The 27,637-nt window shown below is 40.6% G+C and overlaps 1 protein-coding gene across 3 annotated transcripts in view; it reads left to right on the top strand.

Moving 5' to 3' along the window:
* The window catches only part of RNF217 (ring finger protein 217), a 56,855-nt gene that overhangs the window by 20,272 nt on the left and 8,946 nt on the right, over positions 1–27,637 (top strand). For all 3 annotated transcript variants that reach the window (XR_014786673.1, XM_084827449.1, XM_084827447.1), the window contains exons 2-4: positions 5,015–5,248; positions 13,219–13,383; positions 21,352–21,553. Coding sequence is in view for 2 of the 3 variants with exons in the window: in XM_084827449.1 (XP_084683575.1) it covers positions 5,015–5,248; positions 13,219–13,383; positions 21,352–21,553 (601 nt within the window). In the remaining variant the exon portion in view is untranslated. The remainder of the gene's footprint in view (positions 1–5,014; positions 5,249–13,218; positions 13,384–21,351; positions 21,554–27,637) is intronic.

Here is a 27,637-nt window from a genome sequence, read left to right on the forward strand (position 1 = left end):
CTCCCCCTAGAGTTCTGCCCGGCCAGCTCCGCTCTGCAGGGATTCCGCAGAGCCGCCAGCCAGCTCCACCAGCAGCCGGACATCCGGCTGCTGGGTAGCAGGGACACAAATGTCCCTGTATTCAACCATGATAGGCTACATAAAGACTTACATAGCCTATCACGTCTGGGTAAAAAAAAACCCGCGTATGCAAATGGCGGCGGCTACGGCGGCCGCCATTTGCGTTCCTTATTTTTTGCCATCTTAGTCTATGTAAATATTTATGTAGACTATTACGGCGAAAATAAAGGGGAACGCAAATAGCGTAGTGGGCGCTATTTGCGTTCCCTTTTGATTCACCGTTTTAGCCTACAGAAATATTTACGTGGGCTAAAACAGGGAATCAAAAAGGAACGCAAATAGCGCCCACTACACTATTTGCATTCCCCTTTATTTTCGCCGTAATAGTCTACGTAAATATTTACGTAGACTAAGACAGCGAAAAATAAGGAATGCAAATGGTGGCCGCCATACCGCTGCCATTTGCGTACATGGTTTTTTTTTTTTAACCCAGACGTGATAGGCTACGTAAGTCTTTATGTAGCCTATCACAACTATGTGAAAAAGAAAAAGACCAGACTGCAAATGGTGGCAGCGACTGGTCGGAAGACCTGCCACTGGAGCCGCCGCTGTCCGGAACATCCACCCCAGGTAAGTCTCGTCCCAGGGGGGATCCGCGGGGGGCAGGCCGTTCCGCCACGGATTTCGGAGGGTTGAATGCACTGGCATTCCACCTCACCGAGATCCATGGTGGAATTCTCTGACATCCTTAGTCATGGCTCTGATCACGTGACATCCTTCCTTAAATTCCTACACTGGCTACTTGTCCTTACATTCAAAGCCCTCCATGGGAAGGGTCTTCCCTTCCCTTAGCTCTCAGCTCTTCTATCCTGATATATCCCTGCCTGTAATCTTTGCTCTGTCATCTTCCATTGTCCTCCTGCTCCATTAAAGAACTCTGTCCTTGCTGCCCTGTATGCTTGGAAGTGTCTCCCAGAACACCTGTGTGATGCCTTCTACCTTACTTTCTTCCTATCCTTCCTCAATGTCCTCTTTTTCTGTGAAGTCTGGTACAACCCCCTAGTTCCCGTGCCCTTCTGAGCCTGTGTGTAACTGAAACAACCACATATTGCTTCCCTGTTTACCTCCCGTTCCTTTTCTCAGTTGTTTTTCCATGTGTCAAATTCTAGGTCATGAGCTCTTAGGGCAGGAACCAATCTTGTATTCTGTAAAGCACCATGTACACTAATGGTGCAAAATAATAGTTTATGTGAAACTGGGGTTTGTTTTAAACCTCCCCCACCCCGAGTTGTGTGGCCACTTTTAGGGTTACTGCTGTTTTGGTGTGGGATTTGATAAACTGCTTTTCTAATGCTATCATGTAAAGTTAAAAGGCAGTATGGACCTCCAGCGCATTGTGGTATGTTGGCATGGTATCCCATGCTAGTGCTGTAAATGCTGTGGGGCAGGTATTTCAGTGCAAATATTTAGTGGCAGGCTGTTTGGACATCGTAACCAGCCTCCAAAAACATTATCCCTAAGGCTACCTATATAAGCCCCAAACAATGGGCCAAGCTACTTCTCCTAGTGAAAGCCACACTAGTGTCTATCTCCAGCTGCTTCTCCTGTCTTCTCTTGCCCATGCACTGTTATTTTAAGCTATTTGGGGGCAGGGACTGTCTTTTGCCCAAAACTCTGTAAGGGCACCGTGTATGACATGCAGATGCTTAATAAAAGAATTATGCACTGTGGGCAAGGTTTATGCATGGCGCTCCGTCAGGCTGCATGCCTTGTACTTTTAAAGCTTAATCCATGCTTTTTTGAATTATTTACACTTGTGTTAAAACTGCACTAAATACAAATCTTTTGAGCACAAACGTCTCCACTTCACATTCAGTACTGAAATTTGGCCATCAACAAACCATTCACTTCCATTCCGTGACAAAAAAATTAAATACTATATCCAGAAGGCAAGAAACTAGAGATATTTGTGTTTCTTTGCTTTGTAGCATTTAAACTGAATAGTCTGTGAATTGATTGGGAATGTTTGTTTCTATTACAACCCTGGGGCCTGATCATTGCCTGCATGGGAGACCACTAGGAGCCCCATGCAAACTGGTCTGCATAGAAAGAAAGGTGACATAAATACAATTGTTGCTTTAGAAATGGCCTTGGTCACCTTGGTGGATGATATGAGGAGGGCTCTGGATAGGGGCGAATGCTCCTTCCTTGTTCTCTTCGACCTCTCAGCAGCTTTTGATACCGTTGACCACGGTATCCTCCTGGACTGCCTGGAGGTGTTGGGCATTGGAGACACCGTATTGCGGTGGTTCCGGTCCTTCCTCTCCGGCAGGTACCAGAGGGTAGCACTGGGAGAGGAGGTTTTGGACCCATGGCCACTTACTTGTGGGGTGCCACAGGGTTCCATCCTCTCCCTGATGCTATTTAGCATCTATGTGAAGCTGCTGGGGGCTATTATCAGGAGGTTTGGGGTGCAGTGTCATCAATATGCGGATGACACACAGCTCTACCTCCCATTCAAATCTTCACCAAGGTTGGCTGTAGAATCCCTGTCTGGAGACGGTGAGTGGCTGGATGGGGAGGAATAAGCTGGAATTGAACCCTGGCAAGACCAAGGTACTTTTGGTGGGAGACAAGAGGAGGTTGGGAGATGTCGACCTGGTGTTGAATGGGGCATAGCTACCCTTGAAAGACCAGGTCATTTTGGACTCCCAGCTGTCCATGGAGGCTCAGGTGTCAGCTGTGAGCCAGTCAGTGCTGTATCAACTCCATCCGATACGGCGGCTGCACCCCTACCTTCCCGACCATCTGCTCCCATCGGTAGTACATGCCCTGTTCTCCTCTCGTTTAGACTACTGTAATGCGCTCTGTGTGGGGTTACCCTTGAAGATGGTTTGGAAGCTGCAGCTGGTACAGAACGCAGTGGCTCGCCTAATTAAAGGCAGCTGCCGGTGAGATCACATCACTCCAGTGCTGAAGGAGTTGCACTGGTTACCAGTTGTTTTCTGGGCCAATTTCAAGGTGTTGGTTTTGGCCTTTAAAACCCTATATGGTTCCAGCCCAGCCTATCTTAAGCAGTGCCTCCAGCAACTCCAGGCAGGCCACTTAATAAGATCAGCCTTGGATGGCCTTCTCTCTGTCCCATCAGCCAGGACAGCTGGACTGGTGGGGACGAGGGAGAGGGCCTTCCCTGTGGTGGCCCCTGCTCTGTGGAACTCCCACCCTAGGGAACTCTGCCATGCCTCCTCTTTAATGAGTTTCCGCCGTGCATTAAAAACGTGGTTGTTCAGGCAGGCATTTGGGGTGAGTTAGGGAATTTTTAGAAATACGGTGTTTTTATTGTAAAATTTTAATTGTTTTAAACTGTTTTATTATACACCTTGAACATGGCCCAGAGTGGTTGGGTGACCGGCCAGATGGGTGATTAACAAATTCAATCAATCAATCAATCAATTTAGATCTTTCTGCATAAAATTTCTCTGATTTGAGCTGACAGATAACTAATGAAGTCCTGATAAGCAAATGTTTTGAGTGAGAATATTATCCTAAATGGGGAAGATTGATCTGGCCCTGGTCCATATCCCCCTTCTGCCTGAAGTCCAGCAGGTGGCTATGACAGGCAAGGCCCTTTTGGTGATGGCACCCTGCTGTGGAATGCCCTCCCTATGGAGTTTTACCTGGCCCTACCGCAGAGTAAACTTTTACCTTATTGCTCTTTGGCCATTGGGGACTGTGTAATTTCAGGGTGGGCTGGTTGTGAGGAACATCTTGATTGTTGCCCTACCTTGCCACTTTTGTTTTCTTCCCCATTGTCTCCAAGAAAGCAAATCTTAGGGGAGACTTCCCTCATGACTGTAATTGTAGTTTCTGTCACACTGAATGATAAACTGCTGTTATTGTAACCTGTTATATAACCAAAATGTAGGCTCCTTAAGAAACACATTGTTTCTTAAGAAAAGAAATATACTTCAGTGCATTGTATTTAAAAAATTGCTTCAATTTAAAATTGTGCATTACACAGGATATTCAGACAAAATAATTTTGGGGTCTAAAGTTTCCTGCTTAGGCTGTAGATGGTTCTCAAACTTTTCAGCCCTTGCTCTGTCTGGTCTGAAGTATTCATAGATTGTTGCAGCTAATTAGAGCTCAATTGACTACTGTTGAGTTTTTTAAAATTCAAAATAAAAACAATAAACATGAGAGAATAGCTTCGTGTTGGTCAAGGGATAAAAAAAATCTATGGCACATTTCTTTGTAGACTGAGCAGGTGCAATAACCAAAATAATTGTAATAATAAAAGTAAATTAAGGTGGGTGATTTTCTTAATGTGTGAAGTACAAATATATTCCAAATAGTGAACAAATGTTTTCGTTTTTAAAAATTTTTACTCTTATGTTGTCTGGGACTGGGGTTTGTTTAAGGGTTTTTCCATAGTGGAGGTAAATGGATTCTGGTGGAGAAGGCGGGGTTCTTCCACTCTGCCAAGTGCCTTGTGTTCTGTACCTCCTGTAAAAGTTCAAAAATGAGGCAACTTCATAATATGTTAGCATTGTATGCAGTTATAATGTAAACCATGCTAAACTCATTTCTTTTTACACTTACAAGGGAAATATTGGGCAGTATCCAATGGGGTGCTTGTGCAAGGAGATTTAGTGCTTCTGGGAACAATCTGAAATGAGCAGAAATGCTAGTTTCTGAAATGGGGCAGGTCAGTGGCACATTTCCTCTTGTTTCGGGGCTTCCTCCAGGAAGTGTTAAATCTCCACTGTGCAAGTGGGGAGTCCCAGTTGTGCAATGGAATCGGCGGGGGGAGGGCTGATAGTGCAACAGGATTGGTGGGAGGGGCTGCAGCGCCCCATTGGATACTGCCCATTGAATCTTGGTTTGGAGTTGCATATGCAGTGTATGACTTGTCAACACAGGTTTTGATCACTACTCTTCTGTTTATATACAGGTGCAGGTGGGGCAAACAGAGATCCCATGTCCAATAACAGAGTGCAATGAACATCTGGATGAAACAATTATCCTCTTCAATTTGCCACATGATGACATCATTAAATATAAGTACTTCCTGGAACTTGGCCGTATTGGCTCCAGCACCAAGCCATGCCCTCAATGCAAGCACTTTACAACCTTCAGGAAGAGAGGCCACATTCCAACCCCTACCAAAATGGAGAACAAGTACAAAGTGAGCATGCTCACCAGAGCTATGGATTTTGAGCAGCAAAAGTAGGCCAGGATATGGTGGGCATTAAATGGGCTTTCTTCTCTTACTGGAATCTAATGTAAGCTGTGCTTTTAGAATACAAATCTATAGTATCATACCCCATATTAGTTACTTCCCCAGAATAACTGGCCAGTTAACATCCTAGTTCCTTTGTTTGTTGTACCTCCTTCTTTATGTTGAAACAACCATGCAATCTAGACTATTTCACAAAGTCTGGCAAATCCTACATTTCATTAAGCAATACGTGAATGCTGTCATGCTTTCAAGTGAGTGTTATGTTGCATAGGCCCATGGTTGGGCTTTTCAAACTTCTCTAAGTTTTACCTGCGCAGTTTGGTAGCTGCAGTGGAAGTTGGCTTGGAAAGTCTTGCAGTCAGGCTTTCATTGATGCACTCACAAATTATGAGCTGCTCTCTTCATTCTTGTTTTGTATTCTGATGCTCTTACAGCACAATCTTGTGTATGTTTTCTCCTTGAGCTCAGTGGGGTTTACCTCCAGGTATGTTTATTTTCAGGTATGTAGATATAGGATTGCTGCCTTTGTCAAGTGGGACACAAGTGAATAAATGTGTGTGATGTGCACTTTTTTTTAAAAGTGGTTATTCTAAAATAATGTTGTGACCAGCTATTGTATACATCAAGTTCCAGGCTCAAAGGCTGGCATATTTTGCAGATCACCAGGAATAGAAGGAATACCAGGAAAGGCCTCTGCCTTAGATGCTGCGGAGCTGCTGTCAGTCTGACTGGAATAATAATAGAATAATTCTGGAATAATTCTGCAAATAATAATACTGAAATAATTCTGAAATAATAATAATTATTATTATTATTATTAATAACAGCAACAATAATTCTGGAATAATTCTGAAAGTAATAATTCTGAAATAATTCTATAATAATAATAATAATAAATAATTCTGAAAATAATAATTCTGAAATAATAAAGAAGAAGTATCCTGGAATAATTCTGAAAGGCCATAGAACTATTGCAGTATAAAAATATTGTTTGGAGTCAGCTCTTCAGTGAGCCACAATATCAGGACAACAAATTACAGGCTGGTTTAGAAATGTGTAATATGTCTTCCTCCCACAATACATAATGTGTTGTTGCTATATTACTAACCATAGTCAGAACTCATGGATGTATTCATTGATTTTAGAATTTGTAGGTGTAAGTGCTGGGTTGCTTGCAGGATACAGTAATTGCTAACAGAATTTTAAAGGTATGTTAAACTACTGAGTGTGGTATGTTAGCTCAGGTTTTTTTGTTAGGGGTTTTTTTTCGTTGTTGCTAGCTTGTTCTTAAATTTATGGCTTCACAAAACAGAGGTCTATCTTGAGAGGCCCTGCTTCGGAAAATATGGAGATCAAGCCTTGTGATCTGTAAAGCTGACCAAAATTCATTTTTATTATGATAGTTTAAGCACTTGTTCAGTATTCCCATCCTACTCCTGTTAATATCTAAACATGGGTATATAATCTTGGGCAAGGATAATAATTGCATAAATCCTATTGAAATATTATTTAGGTGAGTTTTATTTGATCAGTGTGATTAAATGTTTATGCTAAAATCATGCTTGGCTTTGAAAGCAGTTGATAAGAATGTCTTTATGGTTCATTTGCCTCAACACAAAGGGAAAAAATGTATAAGCTCTTTGCAAAGGTTTGTTGATTATACAGAAGTTTTTATATTTGCATGTAAAACCCTAGCGAATTCTTCAAAACTATGTATGTAGCACTTGTAGGCTACAAGTCACACTGTGCTCATTGTTTATTCATTGGAGGCAAGTCATCCCCCTTCCCATTTTGCAGGTAGGGGACTGAAGCAGCCATAAGCTACTCAACAAACTCATGGCTGAGCAGATTTGGGTGCAGTATTTCCATATCAAATTCTGGTGGATCACCCTGGCTCTGTTCAAACTCCTTTTGAATGTTGCTTCCTGGTCTCATTTCCAAATTACATTTTGTTGTTATACTTGTTCTAAAGTCATGTGAGTGCAGGAAAGTGGTGTAATGCAATACTGGCGACTCATGGAATATGGCTGAAGTAGCTTCCATAATTGGAAAGCTTGAAAGGATGTGATGCATTGCAGAGTTTGTTGCTGCCATGTTCAATCTGTATCTGGTTTCAAGCACGTAAAATGATAACAATGTATGAGTCTTCTTGTTTCTATTTATTTATTTGATTTATACTCCATGTTTCAGTCATGTCCTTGGGATGGCATACACAGTCTTAAAACGTTAAGGTGAACACCCTTACAATAAATAACTGGAATAAACAAATAAATAAATAATATGGAGGTTTGATCATGGCTTGGATTGGAGTGTCCTCAGTACAGCTAATTTTTGTACAGCAGCAACTATTCCTACAGTGGCCCTTGGAGGTTTTAGACATTACTAGTAGGAAACGTTGTAGCCCAGCCTCTATTTTATAAGTGAGTTGTAGATTTCTCTCTCTTTCACACACATTCCTTCTTTTCCACTGCACATATTTATTAAATAAATTTCTATTTTAGAATTCTTTTCAGCTGAAAAAAAGATGATGGGCCAATCATTAGCAAGTATTTGGGTAGAAGGGACAAGCTGTGCAATTGTTTTCCCCTAGGGAGCCCAACAAAGCGCTTTCTTCCTGCTTTATGGACAGGTGTTGAAACCATTTTCATTGCAGAAGGTGTCTTATCACTGATTCTGCTGTTTTAAACTTCTTTTTTTGCTGCTGGTTTTAAGGCTGCTATATTTTATACTCTATATTTTGTATTTACTTGTATGTTATTATAGTTTATTTTAATAAGCTGTTTTATTAAACTACTGAAAGGTAGGATCTAAGGAAAGTGTTTATATAAATAAATTAGCAGGTCTTCCCTCATACCGAAGTTAATTAAATTTTTGTGAACTTGGGAAGATCCCATTGGCTAATAAGCTCACTCCTACCTGCTCCGCTTCCTCTCTTAAAGGGTCACTTCTCCACATCCTGATTTTTTCTAACCACTCTTTGCCATGACATACAAATTTGCAAGTGGTGATTTGCCAGTTTGGACGTTATGACCAATGGGGGTTTGAGAAGAACAGAAAGTAGAGGAAAGAACCCACATGCAAGAGAAGGGGGAGTGCATAAACCCGTAACTTGTCCCTGAACATATATTATTATTTTAATTTTTATTGATTTTATGTTCCAAAAATGTTTGTACATGGCCATGAGCATCTAATTAGAACATTTAAAAATCTATACCTTATCTGTTCATACTTTCAAAGACAGTTGAGATGCTGTGAAGGAATCAAAATAATGTTTCTCAAAGTGCCCTCAGTCAACAATAGGGATTATATGCATTTCATATCTCCCACTTGCTCTTGCCAGCTGTTTTGAAAGGCATGTGATGAAACAATCCAGGCATTTGTTTCATAGCATATTAGAGTAACTGCGCATCCACTGTTAGTGTAGTCAGGGCTCTCTCTCTCTCTTTTTTCTAAAATAAGGCTCAAAAGCTGTAAATCCTTTTGAGCCAGTGCTGTCTTGCAGATTTCCCTACACTGCTGAATTTATTATGATGCACATTCTTCTTATCCTCACCCATGTGAAACAACCTCCATCCCAATTCACAGCAAATGAGAACTTCTGGCAGCAGCTGGAAGAAAAGAAGTCCATAAATAAAACTGGCACAATAGTTGGAGTCTAGATAAAATTTAGCAACAGCGGTCTACCACACTGAATTGTATGTATATTTCCTGTGCAGGCAGATTTTTCAGAATGTTTTCAGTTTGCCTATACCAGAAGTTAAGGTAGTATGTTGGCCATTGTCCTCTGAACTCTTAAGTTCTACTGCTCTTTGCGTACAGTGATGATGATGGTGGTGGTGATTTGCTTCAGTGTCTGGTTTTGTAAAATCCTAGTGGCATATGTCAGCAGTTTCTTTCAAGCTTTTATGAGCCCAGTTTTCTACCCATAGGGAGAATAGAGTAACTTACCGCTTGAAGTACATTCTGAGCATGCAGCTTAAATCTATTCATGTTCTTCAGTTCTGCTTCAATATTGTTCTATTTATTTCTTCTAAAGTTTATACCCTGCCTTTCTTTGCAAATGCATACTTACTGCCAGTGCATCTTTCTTTCAAAACCCTTTAGCAGGCTAGTGATACTGCAGAAGGATCAGGCATAGTCCTATATGTGTTAAATGCCCAGCTTGGTTTATAGTCAAGAATATAACCAGTGTTTTGGCAACATTTTTCAAATAGCTGCACATTGTTGTTGTGAAACTAGTTTTTCTGTCAAACCTTACAAAACACATCTTGCTAAACTAGGCCATATTTTCATATGATCAGTAATATTTCAAAGGTCAGCTGCTTTTTTGTGTCATTACTGCATGACAGGCAGAAGTAGTAGCTCAATATGCTTAAGTGCTCCCACCAAGACTGAAAAGCTGCAACCTTTTAAAGACCAACCTGGAAGGAGGGGAAGGAGGAGGAGGAAATGGATTAGTCAGAAGAGTATTTTGCAACCTTGATCATTGTGAAAAAAAATAACCTTGTGGCAATGGCTTGATCCAAACATAATGTTTCCAATCCTCAACACCATAATGTATTCCATTGAAAGCATGTTAGGTGGACAGAGAGCATCTCCACTCAGATGTGCATTAGGATTGTGCATCTAGTTCACATAAACACAAGTCATGAAATATCTCGGTTTTTTGTTGTTACTTAAATTAGACTGAAAAGCAGCAATAATTTTTTTTTTAAATCAGTCCAGCGGTAGCTGGTAGTCACCTTTATTCTGACTACATGAGGGCTAAGTACCATGAGCTAAAGAGTTGTAGCTGATATAGCTAATCTGCTTATACTTGTTGTGAGTAATGTTATTTGCATATAATTAGTGATGCCAAACTGTAATGAACTGTAATGATTGAGCATGTTGCACTTCTCCATTATTTTTATACTTATATCTCTATTCTCAAAATTTAAATAATGTAAACCAGTATCTGGATCTGGAAGACGTAATGAGTTTGGGCTCTGTTTGAGTCACTTTTTTCCTAGCACTTTCAGATTAATATATGCAACCGTGCTTATTTTGTTCCTGAAATTCTTATGAGATTTTAATAAGAGTCCTCAGGCAAGAGAAATGGGTTTCTGTGTGGATTGGTCAAGGCTGTAGCTAATAGTGATGATCTATTACTATTAAGTAATAGTAATGGGAATTCTAAGGGGGAAGGTTGAAATTCTAAGGGGGATCTCAGAAAGACCTCTTTCCCATCAGGCACAAAAAGCACAACCTGTAGTCGGACCCAGAATAGTAGCAGACAGATGGTTAGATCATGTATCACAAGACCAGCCACAGTTTATTAGTATATTAATACAAGTGAGGCAAGATCAAAGTCTTATCAATAATGTCCATTTTCAGTCATTACAGGACCAGGTCATGGAGCTACTCTTTTGGATTCTTACAAAAGTTCAGCAAATATGAGAATAACATGTTGTAATACCCAGTCTCTGATAGCAAGAAAGCAAATGATAGATAGAATGAAGGTCTGGCATGTTTGCAAACTTTAGAAAGAGAACACCAAGGATGACTACTGAAGTATCCAGCAGAGAGGATCCATCACTAACTCTGTGGGATTCTCTTTTAGTAGAGGAAAAATAAATGCAACCAGACATGAAGAACTATGTCACTATTCTTGGCAGGTATTGAACAATGGAAGCTCGGATCCCATCATTTCTTAAAACTTAACATTGAATCCATATAGGAAGTATATCCTGTGGTAGAATAGCTGACAATGAAAAATAAATAAGCCTCTATAACTAAATGAAAAGGGAAATGAATAGTATCAAACACTATGAAAATTAGATTTAAGAGATCACATATATTCAATACTTCTATAATTCTTAAGTATGGATGCTCATTCAACATTGGTCTTGGCCAGTTTTTGCAAAACATTTTTAAGATGCAAATAATCCCATTAATAATGATGGCATTACCTGATGCCGCAAACTCTAAGTATTACTTGTGTGAGTTTCAGGATAGGAGCTAACGGCACTACTTGAAAACTACAAAACTCTTATAATAAGTTTTAAAATATATTCAGTTTGATGTAGTGGTTGTTGTAAAGACTACATTGTAGAGTTGTCTGTAGCATGATGAAGGGAGGGTATTTCCAGTGCTCTTCGTATCAAAGGCAAATAATCATTCCTTCTAATAGCAAAATTCCAGAGGTTAAGCGCCTATCAGTTTAGAAGAGAAACAGGGCCACCCAAAAATAAGATTGGCTTCTACATACTTGGGGGACTCCCCAGGTATGCAGAAGTATATACCTTTGTAGATAAGAATAACACCCCCAACATCCTTGTCATGCTGTGAGACTCTACAATGTGAAGAATGCTGAGGCAACGGGGGTGGCGGGGGGGGAGAAATTGGAAATGGGAGTGGGGAGAAGTGCAAATTGGCCTGCCCAAGCCCCTGGCAATTTATAGTATATATCCTAAGATTGACATTAAGGTTGTGATCTTTATTTCTGTACCACCTTTCTGAAGCCAACCAAGCTAGTTTACAAAGAAAATAAAAACCATAATCAAATAAAATGTAGTAAAATATTATGGTTGATTTAAAAATCAAAACAATATAAAAACATAAGTTAAAAGGATGTATCTTGACTCTTGGCCCCCTTCCTAAATGCAAAGAGTGTGGGGGCCAGTCACAACTCCAAGGTGAGTGTATTCCAGAGTTTGGGAGCAACTTAGAAGAAAGCCCTTTCCCATGTGCCTGACAAGCAGGCCTCTGCAAGTGAGGGTGTCTCTCCTGCTGATGTTAGTAACCAAGCAGGTTCATACTGAGATAGGCAGTCCCACAGATAGCTAGGCTCTACACCATTTAGAGCTTTAAAAATTAAAATCAACACCTTGAATTGAGCCTGGAAAACAATAGGCGATTGTTTTGATCTTTCAGTATTGGGGTGATGTGATCATGATACTGTGCACCAGTTAGCAGCCTAGCTGCCACAGTTTGCATTGATTGACGTTTCGTGATACTCTTCAAGAGAAGTCCCACACAGAATACATTGCAGTAGTCTAACCCTGATGTAACCAAGGCATGGATAAATATTGCCAGATCTGACTGACTCAGGTGGAGCCCTGAACAGGAGAGCCCCTCTTATGGAGTAGGGATTCACTGCAACATTTTGGTGCAGGTCCCACTTGTAATACTAAAGGCCAAGTTTTATCGGTAGGTTTGCATGAGAATGACCAATGTAAATGAAGGAGAATTGAAAATGTTGTCCTCACTAACCCTCAGCCAGAGATTTATCTATCTGACATTGTTTATGTTAGCCTTTCCCAACCTGGTGCCCTACAAATGTGTTGAGCTACAACTCCAATCATCCTCTGGACATGCTAGCTGGGGGATGATGGAAGTTGTAGCCTAACACATCTGGAGGATACCAGGTTGGTGAAAGCGGCTTTATGTGATTGTTAAATGGTGCTTCTAGCTTATGTGTTTGATCACCTTTCCCAACCTAAGTCCTTATCAATTGTTTTGTTCTTATTTTAGAGACATTGGAAAGGAATTGGAAGTAGCTGTGGTTATGGAGGTAAATCATCCAAATCCAAAAATCAGCAGGCAGTGACCACACACTGGTTTCAAAACCAGTATGTGCTCAGACTGAGCTGCCAACAACTTTTGACTCAGCATCCAACCATAAATGGCCCTTACTCCTGATTGCTAAGAACTCCTTGATAGCATGCCAGGTTGCATTTCTCCCAACATTCCTTACAGGAGTGGCTAAGAAGCTACAAAATTATCAAAGAAAGTTAGTGTAGTGGGGCCTTCTGCCCCAGTCTCCTTTTGGGAAACGATTTTCATGTGAAAAGATGCTGATTTGTGGTTTCCTAACCACTTTTAATGGCCAACTTTCCAAACAGTGTGTTTATTGCTTTGTGCTCTTATTTACACAGATCCAGTGCCCAACCTGCCAATTTGTGTGGTGTTTTAAGTGCCACTCTCCCTGGCATGAAGGTGTCAATTGCAAAGAATACAAAAGGGGAGACAAGCTGTTACGTCACTGGGCCAATGAAATTGAACATGGGCAAAGAAATGCCCAGAAGTGTCCAAAGTGCAAGGTAAGAAGACTGCATGCTGATTTACGTTTCTATTTGGTATCTGAATATTCAGTGAAGTTTCCCAAGCTGAATGGCCTGGGCATAGTCACTTAATGGCATTCACGCTTGCTAAGCAAGTGTTGTCAGTACAGTTAAATTCAGAAGAACTTAATCCCTATCATCTGCTGACATCACTGCTCTTTTAAAAAGTGCTTATCTGGCTCCCTCTTTATGTCTGTGGTAGCTGGACTGCTGAATTCTGAAGCTGTTAAAATTATTGCCTCCCATTAAAACAGAACAAAACAAAACAAAAGCCACGTGGCACACACACAAAATAAACAAAAAGCAAAACTCATGTCTCTTGGAATAAGTTAAGTAATGGGTTTGAGATTTATGGCATGCCAGTTTCACAGGAAAGAAATTTCCAGTAATTTTTGCTGCTTTGTACTGGTTCAAGGAATTTGGATATTTGGATAAAGAAAAGTAAGCAAGCAAGGAACCCACATTTAACAGGAAATAAACAGATGAAAAAAAATACAGTATCTGCATTTTTATATAATGCACATTCATGGTGGCTGTAGGTGGAGGGCTAACTGATTTATTGAGAGATTTACCCCATCTTTTCCAGAGTGAAGGTCAGTGGTGGGCATCTTGTAGGCCAAAGCATCTGCAGGGCCACAACTCCCATCATCCTTCACCATTGGCTATCCTGGCTAGTGCAGATGGCATTTGTAGGCAAAAACAACTAGAGGACCAAAAGTTGCCCACACCTGGTGTAGGTGATAGCATAACTGTAAATGTAAATCCACACAAAACGTAAATCCCAAACCAATACACATAAAAGCTTTAAGACAAAGCACTTTGAAGCGCCAGGCAATGTAGGAAGAGCCCATCTGATATCTCCTCACCATACCAGCATTGCCATTCCTAAAAAATAGGGCAATACTGGTGTAAGGAGAATGGCAGAGTGGATTCCATGTGACCAGGGTTCTGATACTACCTTCGCTAAGCCAAAGAAACCATGTAGTAGTGGTTCTCATGCCACAGAGATAACATGAAATAGACCGCCTGGACTGGGAATTCTACCACCATAGTCTTCCATATCATTCTATATAAAACATAAATCAGTTCTGCAGTAATGCCTTGCCTAAGGCTGGGAGAAGAACTGAACTGGTGACAGCTTAACCATTACTTATACCAGCTCTCATTGACCTATGAAACACATACAGTCAAATGTATTTGATGGGTACATATAGAGTATAGCTGAATGTATAAAATCAGATGCATCTTAGTGTGTGTGTTTTTAAGTAACAAGCCCCACCACCACCCAGTCCTTCATTGGTTTACCTTTTCTACATAAAGAAGAATGTAGACAGACCAAACTGGTTTATCCCTTGAAGATAGAGGGCAGGAAGATGCAAGAAAGTTCTCCCATGCAAGCCTTCTTGAAATGAATGGGAACTGCACAAGAGTGCTTTGGTGGATGATGCCTTTATCAGAAAGATAGGCTTTTGGTCCCTTCCAGTTCTGATTCTGTGGCTGCTGAATCCATATGAACAATGTGGATCATGCATAGAAAGGAATGGCAGCTGTTTGAACTTCTTTGGATGAATGCCAACTTTTGTTTTATGTTAATGCTACAGCATTAACTCTTCCTTTGTACTAAGCGATTCCTGCTAAGAGAGGTTGCACAGCTTAGCAGTAGCACTACAGCAGATGACATGACATAACAGCTGACACAGGAGTATTGTATTTCTCAAAATGGATAGCCTGCAGTGACAAGGCAGACATCTTGAAATATGTACTTCAAATTGGCCATGAATTTCTTTCATACCTCAGGTATCTGACAACTTCAATTATGCTTCCAGTTAGTAAATAATAAACTTGTGACAACTGCCACAGAAAATAAGAGCAATGAAGACAGTTTTAGTTTGTATTGCATTTTGGAGATCTGGGGCCAATCTCCAACTAAGGTACCTTGATAGGAAGACACAGAAAAACTTGTACTTGAGGAAAATTTGAAATTGCTGATCCCTGTGCCATTCATTATCAACAGTACTGACCTATATGGATTGTTGGTTTAACCGCAACTTTATTTACTTTGAAAGCAAACTCTTTTTAACCACGTTAAGATATTTTAGTGCCCCATACTACTGTTTGATCTGTCAGAAGAAAACTAAACCAATGACTGCACAATTGAGTTTCTAGATATTTTAGATTAATGAATATAATAAGTTTAAAAGTTAGAATGTGCAAGTTAATTTTGAGGGTGTTGTGCAAAAAATATTGAAGCCAGGGGGCTGATTAAATTCATGTCATTAAAGTTAGGCAAAGAATTTTGAAAACTAGATAGTCACATGAATAGTATTCAAGCAGTTAATGAGAGAATAGTTTAACCAGATAGTTAAACACTAAAATAGAGGGCAGCTGATCAATGCTCTGAAGAAGCAACAATACAGTTAAACAGCTGTTGATGGACAGTTTTATACATAAAGGGTCCAGGATCTGCCTTTAAGAATAAGGGATATTTTAGAGCACCTTCATTTAATAACACTGGAAATTACAATAAATAAATATGAACTTTATGTGCAGTACAAAAAAGTTTATCATGCAAACTTCTGGTTTGTGGACTAAGGGTTGTAACATGTAACTTCCTTGAGACATGGTGAATGTTTCTACCAACAGGTTCTGCTTGTTTTTACAAAACTGCATTCTCGCTGCACAAAAAGGAAGTAGAATATGTTTTGGAACATTTTGTTCTGATATGAAACTGACATTTTGGAAGTACAGCATTGCTTTCATGTACATTCCTTGTGTTTACCATAGGTATGCCAAACTGCAAGGCTATCGCAATTCACAGAAAAAGTTAAACCCTTGTCTTTGGGAATTCTGTTCTAAATGACTATCACTTCTATTCACTGAGCTAACAAGTTGCATCCAATGTTTGTTTAATACCAAAGGAACTTTATTTTATTTGCAAGGAAGCTTTAGTGCTCCTTTTCCCTTCAGGGTTATGCTCAAGAGCTTTACATTGTGGGATATTTGACTGGGGTAGAATCTGGTAGAGAGTTATGAATGAATTCTAGTAGATGATTATCTGGTTTGTTAAGGTATAAAGCAGATTCTTGCTACACTAGCCTAGGTTAATTGACATACATTATTGACATTCACTTTGCCCATACACTCTATAATTCTATATAGTACAATGTTACTTCTTAACTAAGTTGCTCTTTTACCATAACACATCATTCTACAAAGCACTGTAGAGAGGAAAACCAATTCCGTGTCTGTTAGGACCTGGTTTCTTAACACCTGGTATTTAAGGTCTGGACATTAAAGGTGCAATCCTGTGCACATTTAGACAGAAAAAAGTCTTACAACCCCCAGCCAGCATGGTTGCCTGGGGCATGTTGGGAAATGTAGGAGTTGTTTGTTTGTTTGTTTTACTGTGCATAGGTGTGCCACCCAAAGAGTCATAGAATCATAGAATAGTAGGGTTGGAAGGAGCCTACAAGGCCATTGAGTCCAACCCCCTGCTCAATGCAGGAATCCAAGTGAGAGCATCCCTGACAGATGGCTGTCCAGCCTCATCTTGAATGCCTCCAGTGTGGGAGAGCCCACCACCTCCCAAGGTAATTGGTTCCATTGTTGTATTGCACTAACAGTCTGGAAGTTTTTCCTGATATTCAGCCGGAATCTGGCTTCCTGTAGCCTGAGCCCATTCTTCCGTGTCCTGCACTCTGGGATGATGGAGAGGAGATCCTGGCCTTCCTCTCTGTGACAACCTTTCAAGTACTTGAAGAGTGCTATCATATCTCCCCTCAGTCCTCTCTTCTCAAGGCTAAACATGCCCAGTTCTTTCAATCTCTCTTCATATGGCTTTGTTTCCAGTCCTCTGAGCATCTTTGTTGCCCTCCTCTGAACCCTCTCCAGTTTGTCTGCATCCTTCTTAAAGTATGGTGCCCAGAACTGGACACAGTACTCCAGATGATGCCTAACCAGTGCTTTATTTTATTTATTTATTTATTACATTTATATCCCACCTTTTTTCCTCCAAGGAACTCAAGGTGGCGTACATAATCCTCCTCCTCCTCCATTTTATCCTCACAACAACAACCCTGTGAGGTAGGTTGGGCTGAGAGTATGTGACTGGCCCAAAGTCACCCAGTGAGCTTCCATGGCCGAGTGGGGATTAGAACCTGGAAATCCCGACTCCCAGTCCAGCACTCTAGAACTAGTACTTCCCAGGATTTGGAAGCTATGCTTCTATTAATGTAGCCCAAAATAGCATTTGCCCTTTTTGCAGCCACATCACCTTGTTGGCTCATATTCAGCTTGTGATCTACAACTAGGGATGTCAGAGAATTCTGCCACGGATCTCGGTGAGGCTGAATGCCAGTGTATTTGGCCCCCCAAAATCCATGGAGGAACGAAGCCCCTGCCCCCCCCACGAAAGGCGCGCAAAACGGAGCACTTACCTGCTGCCGTCCGCGCTTCCTCATCATAGCTGTTATAGGCTACGTAAATACTTGCGTAGCCTATCACGGCAAGCTAAAAAAAAAAACAGCGTACACAAATGGCGGCGGCTATGCCATTTGCGTCCCCCTTTTTATTCACCATAATAGCTTACGTAAATAATTACATAGGCTAAAACAGCGAAAAAAAGGGAACGCAAATGGCGGCCGCCATAGCCGCCACCATTTGCATATGCTGTTTTGTTTTGTTTTGTTTTGCCCGCAGGCCGCCCAGCGGCTGGATGTCCGGCTGCGGGCGGCCCCGGCCGGTGGCTCTGTGGAATCTCCGCGGAGCCAGCCGGATTAGGATTTCGGGGGGAGGTGCGGAGCGCCTTCCCCCCACTGCATATCACCCCGTCGAAAAGGCAAGTGACTTTCGTACATCCCTATCTACAACAGTTCCAAGATCCTTCTCGCTTGTAGTGTTGTTGAGCCACGTATCCCCCAGTATGGTTTAGTATGACCTGCTATTCAGAGGGTTGACCTCAGACAAATTGCTCAGCTCTGGTACAGTGTTTAATACCATGTATGCCAAATTGGTTTTGAACATTGTGACATTAAAAAGTATAGATGTGATCCCAAGGGAACTAAGCATCTGTTACCTTTAGAAGAAATAGTTGATGATGATGGTTGCATGTTCCTCAATCACGCTCTTAATCATGGCATCCTTATAGATGATTGTTTCCTTGGTTCCTGGTCATGGTTCCTGGTCAGCAATGCACCAGTCTGAGGAGGTGAAATAAGTGCTGGCCACCTACTTTCCCCCAGATGTCTCCAAAGACTTCTTCCTCCAAATAGACCAAGGATGGGCAACATGAGCCCTCTGCTGTCCTCCAGTGCAGCCCTTGCCATGCCCCCAAAATTTGCAGTAGTAAAAACCAGTGGTTTGCCACTGAATTTCGGGAGCCAACAGCTATGGAGGGTTGAAAAGGACAAAATTGCTCATCCCTGATATAGAGCTTTTCTATATGAGTTGGCAACTGGAGCTGGAGGAGCTACAGTTGATTCTACTTAAAGTGTTAGCTTTGGTCTATGAACTGACAGTTGCTCCCTTCCTGCCCCTGGCTTTTCATTTTTAAAAGAAGATTTTAAAGATGACCACTTTTCCTTTGGTCATTATGTTTTCCAATTCTGTGCTATGTCTAGCTCCTCCTCAGTAAGGAAAAAAGAAACAGTCCCCGCTTTTAGGCTTATTGAGCAACTGGAAATTTATGTAAACACTTAAGAGTTGTTCTTTCCCAAACCTGAGGCAGTTCTCCTGAGGCTTTGCTCTAACATAATGATTTTCTAATTGGACTGAGATCAACAGAGTAAGAAATGCCGTGTGCCATGTACCTTTCTGCACAATTTTGCTTGTCTGTCTCTTAGGATAGAAAGTACCAATGATAATTTCCTCCTGTTCTTTTACATCTGTAATGAATCTTTCAGAAAATTATGGAGAGAGAGAGAGAGGGAGGAAGAAATGCCCTTTCATATCTTTTGACACCTGTCAGATAAAGTGTGTGTTGTGAATTTCCAGTCATCCTGTCACTAGTGTTAGCCAAGATCTGCATGTCAGCAAAGAAGTCCAAGCTAACAGACAGAGTTAGAAAATTCACTCAGGTCATAACTGTAAAAATACAGCCATTTTCTAAAAGGAAAATGAGTTACGTAAAACTAAGGGGAGCTATTTGTAGCATTATTCAGGATTCGATTTATGCACTTTGAAACTAAATTCAGTTATCTCTCAATGATACCTAAAATTCATTGTGTTTCGATTATCAGAACAGCCCAGTATGCATTTTTCAGATGGGTCTTTATCCCCATGAGAAAGTATATTGAGCTGTATAAGAAAGAGGAAAGTTCAAGGGAAACCCCCCTCAGTGCCGTGGCTTGCTGTTTCCCTCATACAAGAGCAAGATGGGAAAGGGAGGTAAACCCTGCAAAGATGAAGAGTTGCTACATTGACTTTCAGCATTGCAGTCATCACAAGTGGAGCAGCAGTGTGTTATACTCATGAGGGACATGTGTTCTTCATACCTGAAAGTCCTAGAATCTTGATCTGTTTTTAAAAAGTAAAAAATAAAACTTGAATCTTTTCAAGATTCTATATCAGTTGCTGTATACATAGTGGGAAATATACATTGAATTTGCTGAATAACAAAAAGGTTAAAGACCTTAAAAACAACCACCACTAAGATGTAACATGTCCTTTAGTTGCTATATACTGCCTTGAATTTATGGAAAGGTGGAATATACATTTAAAACAAATCCAGTTTTAGTATTTTATATTTGCAACCCCAGTTTTTCTGTAGCCTATCATATGCACATTGTGACATCTTTGGTTCATAGTACACAGGAGGTATGATGCCGGAGATGTGGAGTGGCCAGATGCAAAGAGGACAGGGCTCCTGCAGGTGTATAATAGCATGATGAGCTACACCTGCTGAAATTCTCTCTTCTACACAATTCTTTTGCATGTGGCCACTGTACAGGAGAGCCAGGTTTTGTGCTGACACCTGAGGCTTAAAAAGCTGACTGATGTGGTTATGTATATGTGGAAAGGAAAACTGGCATGTAAATTCACTGAACCTTACAGCACCCTCTGCTGGCCATTGTGACAGTGCTGCCAGTGCCCGAGTGACACATACATTTGAGAGCAGAGAAATGCCTGCAGGTAGAGAGAAGGCACATCTTTAATACACACTTTACAACTGTTGAGTCTCATTGAACTTGATGGGATTTACTTCTTGGTAAAAATGCACAGGATTGCAGTGTTAGTTTTGTGCAAGTAAAATAGAGAATTTGTAAATTCACACAGCCTCAGTGCAAAGTCCTGGCAATGTGGAACCTCCCTAATAGCTTAACTTATAATACCTAAACCCTACAGAAACTAAGTGAAAACAAGCACATTACCATCTCCTGTTATCCTTGTCTTTTGTCTTTTCTCCTGTCCCTTCTCTCTGTCTCCTGTTGAAATTTAGGTTGCAAATACTTAGGGCAGGGACCTGTCTACCAAGACAGACTACTGGTCCATGTAAACCAGTTATGTCTACTTTGACTGGCAGCAGCTCTCCAAGTCAGGTTTTTCCCCCTTCCCCCTTCTCATCACCTGCTACCTGGGTTCCTTTTTAATTGGAGATGCTTGGGGATTGAATCTAGCCCTTTCTCCTGGCAAAACCTGTTTTCTACCAGCGAGAGTTCTGAATATTTGCTACACTGGATGACCAGCCCTAAAAGTTGTTGCATTTATTTCTGTATTACAGAGCAGATGACCAGCTTCTTACATGGCCAGTGTTTCTGAAAGTCAGGCCATTTTGTAATTTGAAGAGCATCTGTCCCTTACCAATAAGACAGTAACTTTCCTCAGGAGATCCATGTTGGATGATTCCTCATAAGTATTGAACTGACTAATTGTTGGGTAGAACTAACTTTTTTAAAAAATTAACTTTTTTTTCTTTGTTCCCACCTTCTCCTTTCTATTTTGCTTGTGAAGATCCATATCCAGAGAACAGAAGGGTGTGACCACATGACTTGCTCGCAGTGTAACACTAATTTCTGTTACCGCTGTGGAGAAAGATACCGCCAACTCCGTTTCTTTGGAGATCATACGTCAAACCTCAGTATATTTGGATGCAAATACCGCTACCTCCCTGAGAGACCACATTTAAGGAGATTAGTGAGAGGCTCTGTCTGTGGTGAGTGGATAACAATACCATCAGAGCAATATGCTTTATGAAGTGATAAATAAATTGATAAATACATTAGAAATCCTTTTAGAATAAGCACATTGCCAATAAGCAGTCTGGCATGTAGTTTAATATTTGGAGGAGGAATTGATTTAGTAAAGATTCTTCCTCAAAATAGAAATTGCTGTTTAATTGCTAGTGTCTCACTTTTGACAACATGTGAAATTTGTAATAATTGGAATCTGTTACTAAACTGTATTTGTTGAAAAACAACATAATTTTCTGCACCTAGAGCACACACAATCAATTGTACAAAGATGATTTGTACTTTATATCAGATGTGCAGTTAGATATTGCTAGGAGGAATTTCCTTGAGGCAAATAGAAATTGCCCCAGAACCTCCCAACTTACAACTGGTGGCCAAAATACCTGTGTTGGCCATGTGTGTTGGGGCCAGTTACTATGCTGAATTGGTTCATTTGCATAAAGAGATAGCAAGATAGTGCTTGATGCTGTGGTAGCTGTGTTGTTGACATGCTAACTCTTCACGGAGATGTGTTGACTCAATGTAATAGGTGTATTTATAGATGATAGGCACAGGCCAGCACATGGGTTACTTACACAGGGGAAGTGTTTTGCCCATGGCTGCTGTCATGTTTGTTTTGGGCTTGGTTTCCAGTGCAAGTGCAACTCTTTAAAAATTGAAAAATTGGAACCACTGAACTGAGCATGCTCAGTGTAGATCCTAATGAACCTTACATATTTCAGCTAGTGGGAGGGGGGGAAAGCCTATGGGTTTGTTTTTCAAATGTAAATTGTGTCTAATCTAAAGGGAATAACAAGCAAGCTGCATTGCAAGCCTTTGATCTTTATTTTTATTTATTTATGTACTGTACTTTTAAATTACCCAATAACTGAAGTTCTCTGTGATCTGTGTGACTCTCTTCCTTTATTTTACTTCTCAGAACAAGTCTGTATGTCATTGTTTGTCTAATCAGTGGTGATCCCTGAAAACTGGTGATAACTCATGGATGGAAGGAACTGAAACTATTCCACCCCTATTTTTGTCTTTCCTCATAATAATGAAATCCCATAACAGTGGCAGTATTTTTCCTCCTATACTTTTTTTTTAATTTAAGGCTGCATTCCTATGCATACTTGGAAGCAAGTTCCATTGAAACCAATGGAAGTTACTTTTTGGTAGACCGGTTGACAATTGCTCTGTAAAAGTCTGAGATAAGTTACAAAGTCTCTAAAATGATTATTAAAACAAGCAGATCATCCCAATCTGAGATGTCAGTAGACTGGTTACTGTTTAATATGCGAAAGGCATTCTGCATATGCTCAGGGACCAGTGCTTAATTCCTAAAAATAAAAAACGTGCTAGGTCTCAAACCTGCATGAAAATCATCTCATATGCCCTGGCAATGCTGGTCTTTAACTTAATCCTGCATGTGGTGATAGGCCTGTCATTATTTACTCTGCACATGCTCAAAAATGCTTTTATTTACTAATTCACATAGTTCTAGTACCATAAACAGGCTGAGCTGTGACACAACTTAAATCCTGTCAGATGCACTGTGTTAGTTCATACTGAATACAGCTTTAGGAGCTGAGCAAGGTATTGGGATAGTTGCCTTGAGAGGTCTTGTTTCAACTGCAAAACTTTCCTCTGAGCAGTTCTTGCAAATTGGAGTTAGTTTGTAGTGTACATGGTTTTGGGGACCAGAGAGTGAAATGACTGGTCCTTGATTGATTGATTGATTGATTGATTGATTGCATTTATATCCTGCCTTTTTTCCTCTTTCAAGGAATCCAAGGCAGCTAACATTATCTTCCTCCTCTCTATTTTATCCTCACAACAACAACCCTGTGAGGTAGGTTGGGCTGAGAGTCTGTGACTGGCCCAAAGTCACCCAGTGAGCTTCCATGGCCGAGTGGGGACTAGAACCCGGATCTCCTGGCTCCCAGTTCAACACTCTAGCCACTACACCACACTGGCTCTCTTTGAGATTGTTCAAGAGGGAAAAAATTCCCTGTGTATCCTGGAAGGGACAGGGAATGTTTATAGTCGCTAAAATTCAAAGATTAGAAGATTCTGTGGTGTTCTATATGGTTTTAATTCCAGGTTGGATATTGGCATGTTCTTTCTGGGGAAAGTCTGTTTTATTTTTAATGAAGCCATGATACCAAGCCAGGTGTGCTGCTAAGTGTACACTGAACCGGAGCCACAGTCAACCCCATCTCTCTGACAAATATATCTTTGTTTGCAAGTTTGCAAGCCCTTCTGTCATATTCACACCTTAAACATTTAGGTATGCACTTATTACATGTTAGGTATACACTTAAAAAACATGTGTGAAGAGTTCTTCAGTATGGATCCATTAGGGAAGACCTGTTAAGAAATACAGCCCACCGCTGCAGACCAGCATTGGTACCTAACTGTCGTGCTACTGATATGCCACAACTGACTACACACTGTATTTGTATGCAGACTAGTACATTTTCATGTGGGATATTAACTTTTGTTGACTTATTTGCAAGATTGCTTTCCATGTTTTACAGACTACCAGTAGTGTAGTGTTGTGCAGTTCACAGTGGCTGAGTTGTCTGGCTGGACTGAGTTAAACTTGGGACTGTAAGCCAGCCACACACACACACACACACACACACACACACACTTTGAAGCTAGACCTTCAGTCTAATTAGCTACAACAGGTATTCTGGGAAGCCAGCCACAGGTATGTATTTAGGAGTAGTTTGGGAGGGGATCCACAGATCTGCAAAGGAATTCCAGTGACAAAGCATGGACAAAGAAGGCGAGTGATATAAGCACCTATACAAGTTTGGCAACAGCTTGAGGCAGCAAGGGAACTAAAACTCCCCCCCTCACACACACACACTAATTTTAAAAATGGGTGGGAAACTTGGGGAGAGTCCAAGGGCTGTTTTTACCCCCTTAAGAACAAGTTACATTTGACCTTATTAGTGCTGCATAGCGGCAAAACTACCAGGGAGGGAGGGCGTCCCGCCACTGCTGTTGAATTTGGAAGCGTGGGGGTAACAGCAGGGGCTACATGCAACCCACAGGCTGGTGTGTTGTCCATCCCCTTTTTAAAAACGAAGCTCACGTGTGTGTTAAATAAAGCTTAACCAAAAAAACCCCTTAAAATACTAATTAATGATACAGCTTGAAAGCTAGTATTTTGTGCAGTGTTAAAAGGATGGCTGTCTGCCTGCTGGGCAGATGTTATGAGTGTGTGTTCGGTTCAATAAGCTCCTTCCTAGCTCTAAGAACAAGTTTGTTCTCCTGGCTAAGGTTGCTGACCTAGAGAAAGGAGAGAGGTATGTAGACAAAAACTTCAGGGATGTGATAGATGGTGCCATCCTGAAATCTCTTCTGCTGTAACAGAGAATTAGGGTTTCAGAGCGCAGGGGCATCCTTCCAAAGAAGAAAGTATCCCTTGGAACAGGGGTGGGCAACTTGTGGCCTTCCATATGTTTTGGCCTGTAAGTCCCATCATCCCTCACCATTGGTTGTGCTGGCTATGGCTGATGGTATCTGGAGGGCCATACGTTGCCCACTGATGCCTTAGAATGGACTCATTTCTTAGATAACGAAGGAACATTTCTCAGATACAGAGGAACAAGTTCAAATCAAGCTTGCTGTTCTGTGTCTCCCTGAAGTATGAAGGGCTTTGCACTCACTTGTCAGGCACATTTCTATCAGAGGAAGCAATTTACCATGGAATACAGGGAGTAATCAGTCAAGTAAATTTAAATGATGGTTTCCTGTGTGTGGTTCAGAACACAGTAATCATAAAGAAAGGACTAAGAGGGCAATCCCAAGACAATTTTATTAAGTTGTATGCATGTGGGCAGGGCAATGTCTTTTGTATAGTGCCTAATATTTCCCATACATGCTGTTACATACAAAATATAAAGACAATAGGCAAGAAAAGAAAAGGTTGTTGAAGGTACTAAGTAACTGAACTGTGCTGCTGGTGATACAAAGCCTGACAGGAAACAGGCATGGTATGTGGAGTTTGGATTATTCTAGAAAATAACAATACTAGTCCTGCTGCAACAATTATAATTACATTTGCTTTTTAGTGGACTGATACAGCAGCTCTTGAAACTGTTAACTCAATAAAAGATATAATGGATGTACTGACCGTTCCGTTACATGATTACTGCAGTGTTAACTAAATTATCAATGGAAGCTGAAATTCTTAAATATAATACTGCTCCTGTTTGTAAATTGTAGAATGGAGAGGTTTATTGGCAGATTATCAAAAGAAAAACTGCATTTTAACTATGTGGTCCTTCTTCTATTGTTTATTCCTGAAAACCATGGTCACTATCTAAAAACAAGGAAACACAACCCAGGAAAACAGTGCTTTTGAAAGCTATCAGACAAAGAGCAGGGTAAAACTCTCAATCTAACTAGCTTCCTCTCAGCTGCTTTTGGAGATCAGGAGATTCTTCCAAACTTGGGCATGTTTTGGCAGGGATTACAAATCTCACTGATTGCTTAGAAACCAGCAACATGCAGCTCTCTTAAATGTATTAAGTTGTTAATAGCAGCATCTGAATCCAATTAAGTGAATTAAATAATAGATTACATGCTGCATTACTAATTATGTGCTGCATACAGAAGAAAAACAAGCCATGAACTACACTTTTCATTATTTGTATTTTCCCCTTTGGTATACAACAGATTTTAACTGTTGCTTTCACTGCTAAGAGATTTAACATAACTAGAAGCTGGCATATAAGATACATGTGCAAGAATCCCGTTGTAATCAGTAGAACATATGTGATTGAACTTGTCCATTTTCTCTTCCTTTTGCCCACTGGCTGGTTAGAATATGCACACAGCTATGTAGCCAGAGCTGGGACTACTGAAAACTTAAGTACTTTGATGCTGATATTTCAAATATGGTTTAAATAGAAGATACTATATGAAATAAACACAAAACTGTACTTGCAATTTGAACTGGAATTACAGTTCAAATTGGGGGGCTATAATTTGATATTCTTGTATTTCGTGGGAAATGTAAGAACTACCATCTTGACACTGAAAACAAATTCCACAGTGGAATTTTAGTGGGGTTTTCTCAAAGACTTTTAAGCCTCCTTTGCTAATTAAATATCTCTGATAAATGTGGTGAGCAAACTGCCTATTGCATATTGGAGTCTGAGAGATCAATTAAATGTAATAACAACAACAAATTATTTCTCCTGCAGTTTTTCAACCATTCTCATTCAATTTGATAGAAATTGCTTTTGAAAAGAAATTAAAAGGAGAAGAAAATTTCAGAGAAATTCTAATTAGTTGGGTTCTGGGTTCTTGTGTTTACCTTATTTATAAGATTACTGAGGAGTGTGTGTGAGTGTCTTGTCTTTCATTGTATAGTCATATCTCTGACAGCTTGTAGTCTCCTTGGCTTCCTGCACTTCAGTTAAAGTTTAGGGGGAAACATCATGAAGTAATTCCTCCCATAGGGCTTTTTCAGTTCAGGAAGCATAGGCCTACGAGGTTACAGAGCAATAGAGAGATGTGTAATAGAAAGATAAAACACACACAGCACCCTTGGCCACCTCACAGTGAATAGGTATGCTTAAAATCATCACCAGAATAAATTAAAAAAAAATTATAAGATACCCTGAGAATGAGGTAGAAAAAATGGAAGCCTCATGTGGGGAAGAAAACTTTCAGAAAATTGGAGAACAGATATCAGCACAGCGCTAATTCCCCCTGTTCCCTGGAGCTTGACACAAAACTGCCCCCCTCAACCTGCATTGTGGAGGATACAGAATTGGGGCTAGGCTGCCAACACTTAACGCTGTTGCAACTTGCAGTGACAGCACAAAGAACCAAAAACCCTTAGGAGAAAAGAAAGAAGTTGTGCTACAACTCATTGGTGAGCCAATGTTAAGCCCTATCTGTGGAAAACTGTTGGAGAATTTCTACTCCCCTGGAGAAATTCAGTGAAATTGTTCATCCAATTTCTGTGCCCCCAAGTAGCATGGAGAATTTTGAGAAGCCATTTGCTCATAGCTCTGGTAATAAATCCATTACTAAAGGGC

Source organism: Heloderma suspectum, chromosome 1, assembly GCF_057233095.1.
Source record: "Heloderma suspectum isolate Gila_16-S chromosome 1, 16-S_ref, whole genome shotgun sequence".
Taxonomy (NCBI): domain Eukaryota; kingdom Metazoa; phylum Chordata; class Lepidosauria; order Squamata; family Helodermatidae; genus Heloderma; species Heloderma suspectum.